This window comes from Phyllobates terribilis, unplaced genomic scaffold, assembly GCF_046119375.1.
Source record: "Phyllobates terribilis strain yellow unplaced genomic scaffold, ASM4611937v1 Scaffold_11__3_contigs__length_659146591, whole genome shotgun sequence".
Taxonomy (NCBI): Eukaryota; Metazoa; Chordata; class Amphibia; order Anura; family Dendrobatidae; genus Phyllobates; species Phyllobates terribilis.
In genome coordinates, this window is record NW_027362771.1 from 638,954,197 (window position 1) to 638,959,624 (window position 5,428).

Genomic DNA, 5,428 nt, shown 5'->3' on the forward strand with positions numbered 1-5,428 from the left:
TTTGCTATTATACATCTGGAAAAAACATTTCCTCCAGCCACGGAGCAGCTGCAGCAACTTTCCACGCCTTTATACTGCAGCTGTTGTGCCTGCACACAACCCCTATAGGTAAGTGCTACCACTGCTTATACCTATCCTTTACCAAACAGTATTGCCCTATTTTGTGGGCGCTTCTGTCCATCTCCAGGGCTTCTTGGTTTTGTACAAATTATTTATTGGACTCTTTGTACTCTAATTCTAAAGAGAAACCATCATCCAAATCAACAGGAGGAATCTCATAATTTACTTCTTTTCATTTTTAATTTCAATGAGCAAATCCATCTTCCAGAACATGCTGTCCAGCAATTCCAACACAGTGACTGAAATTGTGCTCTTCGGATTTCAGAATTTACGAAGTTTTAGGATTTCTTTCTTTCTTTTCCTGCTGGTCATCTTCTGTGTGACTGTATGTGGAAACCTCCTCATCATTCTGGTGGTGTCCTCCAGCCGATCGCTCCACTCCCCCATGTACTTCTTTCTCACACAACTCTCTTCCTTGGACATTTTTCTCAGCATCGCTATAGTACCCAACATGCTCCACATTGTGTTATATGAGGGAAGTTCTGTGTCCCTTATCGGATGTTTGATACAATTTTACTTCTTTTCAGCCTCAGAAACATTGGAATGTCTTCTCCTGGCTGTGATGTCCTATGACCGATATCAGGCCATCTGTCACCCTCTACATTACACCACAGTCATGACTTTCCCTTTTTGTATAAAAGTCGTTCTCTCGTGTTGGGTGATGATATTTGCTGTTATATTGGCTCTTTCAGTAACCATGAGTTTTTTGTGGTTCTGTGGACCAAATATCATTGATCATTTCTTCTGTGATTTGGATCCAATACTTGAACTCTCTTGCTCAGACACATTCTTTGTGAAAATAGAAGATATGTTATTGGCTGTGCCATTTGCTGTGTGCCCCTTTACGATGATTATAATTTCTTATGCTTATATAATTGTCACCATACTGAAGATCCCCTCTGTCACCGGACGGCAGAAGACCTTCTCCACCTGCAGCTCTCACCTGGCTGTGGTGTCTTTATATTACGGGTCTCTTCTCAGTATCTATTTATTTCCAAATACAGAAAATATAAAGAAAATCTTCTCCATGTTCTACACGGTTATAACCCCTCTTGTCAATCCTATGATTTACAGTCTGAGTAATAGAGATATTAAGAAGGCTTTTAAAAAGCTCAAGAGAAAATTGTCATGTGCTCTAAAAATGACATAATTTATTGATATTTCTACCTTTTCTTTCTCATATCACAAACAATTAGGTTAGAAACCAGGGGGTGTAATATACAACAGAGATAAATAAATCTATTCATGTCGAATTTTAGGAAATTTGCTGACCCAGTGAATTCAAGCAATTTGCAATTTGATTTACTCAATTAGCCAAAAATATGGCAGTCACATTTTTACACTAAGTAGAAGATTGCATCAAGAAGAGAAGGCTCACATAACCTCAGGCTCGGACATGTGGGATTCTCTTTTACACATGACAACTATTACATCACATGGTGTAGTACTGGAGGGACTATCATAGCCAGCATAAAAGCCAAGGCAGGGAATGCAGCAGCCATTTTAGGATGAATTTGGATAGTGAGAAGATATCGCAGCTTAGCAATAGAACTTTGCTGAAAACTGAAAAAGAAGCACTGAATATACCGAATAGAGGGTGGAGGCCACTTTGACATTACTAAGACTGGTTTTGAGTTAAAGAACTTTAAGCTGTAGGGTTTGCTACACTCCTATGTGACTTTAGAGTGTTATGCACATCTTTTAAGTGCAATTGGAGGCTTTGAAGTATTGAAATTTGTGGCAAATCAAATCTTTGTAAAAAAAAAAACCTATAGTAAAGCTGGTGCGATTCACTCATCTCTAATACCCAGCATGTATTTTTGGTTAACAAAATTAGCTGCTGAGTGTAAGTTAAACTTATAATTTAAGGAAATCTTTAGCCAAAAGACAAACTCCTCTACAGAATCTGCGATAAAATGCTACGGTCTTAAAGCAAATTCTCAGGCATGGTTAGGGCTGTCTTACTTTCTTTGAGTGGTTATCCAAATACAGTTGTGCCAATTTTGTTTTTTTCTAGTATGTTTTCTTAATTCTTGAATACCAGTTATTGACCTCTTTTAATGGGAACTTTTAGGGATTACTAAAATTTGGGACATGATTTGTACTTGGTTTTCTAGCTTTCACACTCTTTGAGCATGTATCATATTTCTGACTATGACCAGTTCCCGTATGCACTAATAGGTCATGCTATCTCTGGCTTATTAAATCAATTTTATGAATGTCCCCTCATCTATTTATTTCCTCTTGCTAGGTAAGTTAATAATTACTTTTCATTACAAAAATATGCCAAAAAAAAGATATGAAGAGGACACAATATCGTTACACTTCAAAATGATTATATTTAAGCCCATCCTAAGAATAACTCCAAGGACTGAAGAAGTCAAGCAACAATGAATTAATAGAATATTATTATTATTATTTATTGTTATGGGGCCATTTATTCCATTGCGCTTTACATGTGATAGGGGTATACATAGCAAAAACATTTACATGATCTTAACAAAACAAGTCAGAAACTGGTACAGAAGGAGAGAGGACCCTGCCCGCGAGGGCTCACAATCTACAAGGATGGGTGAGGATACAGTAGATGAGGACAGAGCTGGTCATGCAGCGGTATGGTGGAGAGAGGGTTACTGCAGGTTGTAGGCTTGTCGGAAGAGGTGGGTCTTCAGGTTTCTTTTGAAGGTTTCCACAGTAGGCGAGAGTCTGATATGTTGGGGTAGAGAGTTCCAGAGTAGGGGGGATGCACGGGAGAAATTTTGTTTGCGATTGTGGGAAGAGGAGATAAGAGGGGAGTAGAGAAGGAGGTCTTATGAGGATCGGAGTACCCAGAGACTAGGTCACAGATGTAAGGTGGAGACAGGTTGTGAATGGCTTTGTATGCCAGGGTTAGGGTTTTGAACTTGAGTCTCTGGGCAATGAGGAGCCAGTGAAGGGAATGTGCCCATCCTGGTCCCCATTTTGTAGTAATGTGCCTCATCCTGGTCTCCATCTTGTAGCAATGCACCCCATTCTGGTCCCCATCTTGTAGTAATGTGCTAATCCTGGTCCCGATCTTGTAGTAATCTCCCATGCTGGTCCCCATCTTGTAGTAATGTGCCCATCCTGGTTCCCATCTTGTAGTAATGTACCTATCCTGGTCCCCATCTTGTAGTAATGTGCCCATCCTGGTCCCCATCTTGTATTAATGGCCCATGCTGGTCCCCATCTTGTAGTAATGTGCCCATCCTGGTCCCCATCTTGTAGTAATGTACCCATCCTGGTCCCCATCTTGGAGTAATGTGCCGATCCTGGCCCCCATCTTGCAGTAATGTGCCCATGCTGGTCCCCATCTTTTAGTAATGTGCCCATGCTGGTCCCCATCTTGTAGTAATGTGCCCATCCTGGTCCCCATCTTGTAGTAATTTGCCTATCCTGGTCCCCATCGTGTAGTAATGTGCCCATCCTGGTCCCCATCTTGGAGTAATGAGCCCATCCTGGTCCCCATCTTGTAGAAATGTGCCCATCCTGGTACCCATCTTGCAGTAATGTGCCCATCCTGGTCCCCATCTTGTAGTAATGGCCCATGCTGGTACCTAACTTGTAGAACAATCAACTGAAAATAATCACTGACTTCGGCGGCCCTCAGGACCAGACCGCAATCATTACAGGGGCTCCAGTGCCTGCGGGCCACATTAAGCAGTCTCAGGGGCCACATTCAGCCCTCGGACTGCGTGTTTGAGTCCCCTGATCTATACCATATAACCCTTGTCTACACTATTTACACAGAAAGAGTGTAGAGAGCTGTCCAGTGTCTCTCCTCCTCTTCAATTCCTACAGACTCCAAAAGGTTAAAGGACCTTTTTGATGCAGTTTTTGAGCCAAAGTCAAGTGTATGTGAAATGAACAAAAAATAAAAGGTAAGGACTTACAATTCTCCATCCTGCTGGATCTACTTTTAGCTTTGATTAAGAAAACAGCATTAAAAAAACTACTTCTTTCCAGCCTAACATAATAGATTATTGTAAAAAAAATGGTTTGGTCTGTAAGGATGCTGACGTATAATGCATGGAAAACCAAACAGGGAGTCTTTGAGAAATATATGACCACAAAAGCATGGGGGATATAGTGGTATTGAAGAGCCGCTAAACTGGCCTCATATCTACGTTGGTACCTCGGTTGGAGTCTGTTGGAGCACTCTCTGTTTGTCTTCTGTGATGTTGCAGGTAAAGCACGTACCCTTATGTCCTCTGGACTTTGTTGCAGCTCCTCGCTTTTTCAGGTTCCTCCCTCAGGTGCAGACAGGTGCAATCAGTGAGCTGGGCCCACACAGTCAAAGGCAAAGCCTCGCTGTGTCCAGGAAGCCCCCAACATTACATATGCATTCTCATAGCCACAACACATTTATACCACTTTCAATTTAGCCTTTATGTACTTAATTGACATGACTAGAACATTTCTTTCTTTTCATGTAAATAGGTTCATTAACCCTTGCACTTTCCCTTTTCTTTTGTTGCAGTGCCACCTATTGGCCGATTCACCTTATTTTTAATCTTTACGACTTGCTTAAATAAGCTTCTAACCCGTTTATATATACTTTGCTGAGGGCACCTTGGTGTCATCACAATATGTGACTGGCCCTGTGAGTAGTGTTGAGCCACCCCCGTCGTGTTCGAGTTCGGTTCGGTTCGTCGAACTGTTCGTCGAACACCTTCGAACACCGTTAAAACCAATGGCAGGCAAACAAGAACACATAGAAACACATAGAAAACACCTTCAAAGGTGTCCAAAAGCTGACAAACTGCTCAGAAGACATAATTAACACATGGAAAAGTGACAAGTACATATAGTCATGCGAAAATAAAAGAGGTGGAGGAGTAAAAGGAGGGGGAGACACAGATATAGGCATGTCATGCCCTTCTAAAATCCAAAAAGTGAGAAGCCGACACGGCCAGTCCGCTCCTGCCCGTGCCACCTCCGTGTCGCCGGGTTTGTGCCAGAGCCGCGGTGAACCCTGATGGCCAGCCCCCCTCTCCCAATACTGGTGCCTGTCCGCTGGTGGGTCGAGCGAGCCCCCCTGTGGTGGAGGCAGCTCTAAGCTTTTTAATTTAAATTGTCTCTCTAATTTGAATGAATACACTTTAAATCCATTTACAAGGATCTATTGGAGGGCAAGTCTCATGCCAGCAGCCGCGTAATTCCAGCTCCAGTAGCGTCCACTAAAGCTGCTGCAGTTAAAAAGCTTTTATAAGGATCGAGCTCGGCTGTCCACCGCAAGGCATCCTACTGCCAGTCCCAGCCTCTATGCCTTGGGGTGCCTCCTGATGCT

The 5,428-nt window shown here is 42.4% G+C and overlaps 1 protein-coding gene across 1 annotated transcript; it reads left to right on the top strand.

Annotated features, from left to right (window-relative positions):
• Nucleotides 1–331: 331 nt before the first annotated feature.
• LOC141167590 (olfactory receptor 11L1-like) lies at nt 332–1,270 on the top strand. The gene has a single exon (XM_073654979.1). It carries the CDS (start codon nt 332–334, stop codon nt 1,268–1,270), a length of 939 nt encoding a protein of 312 aa, XP_073511080.1.
• Nucleotides 1,271–5,428: the final 4,158 nt, after the last annotated feature.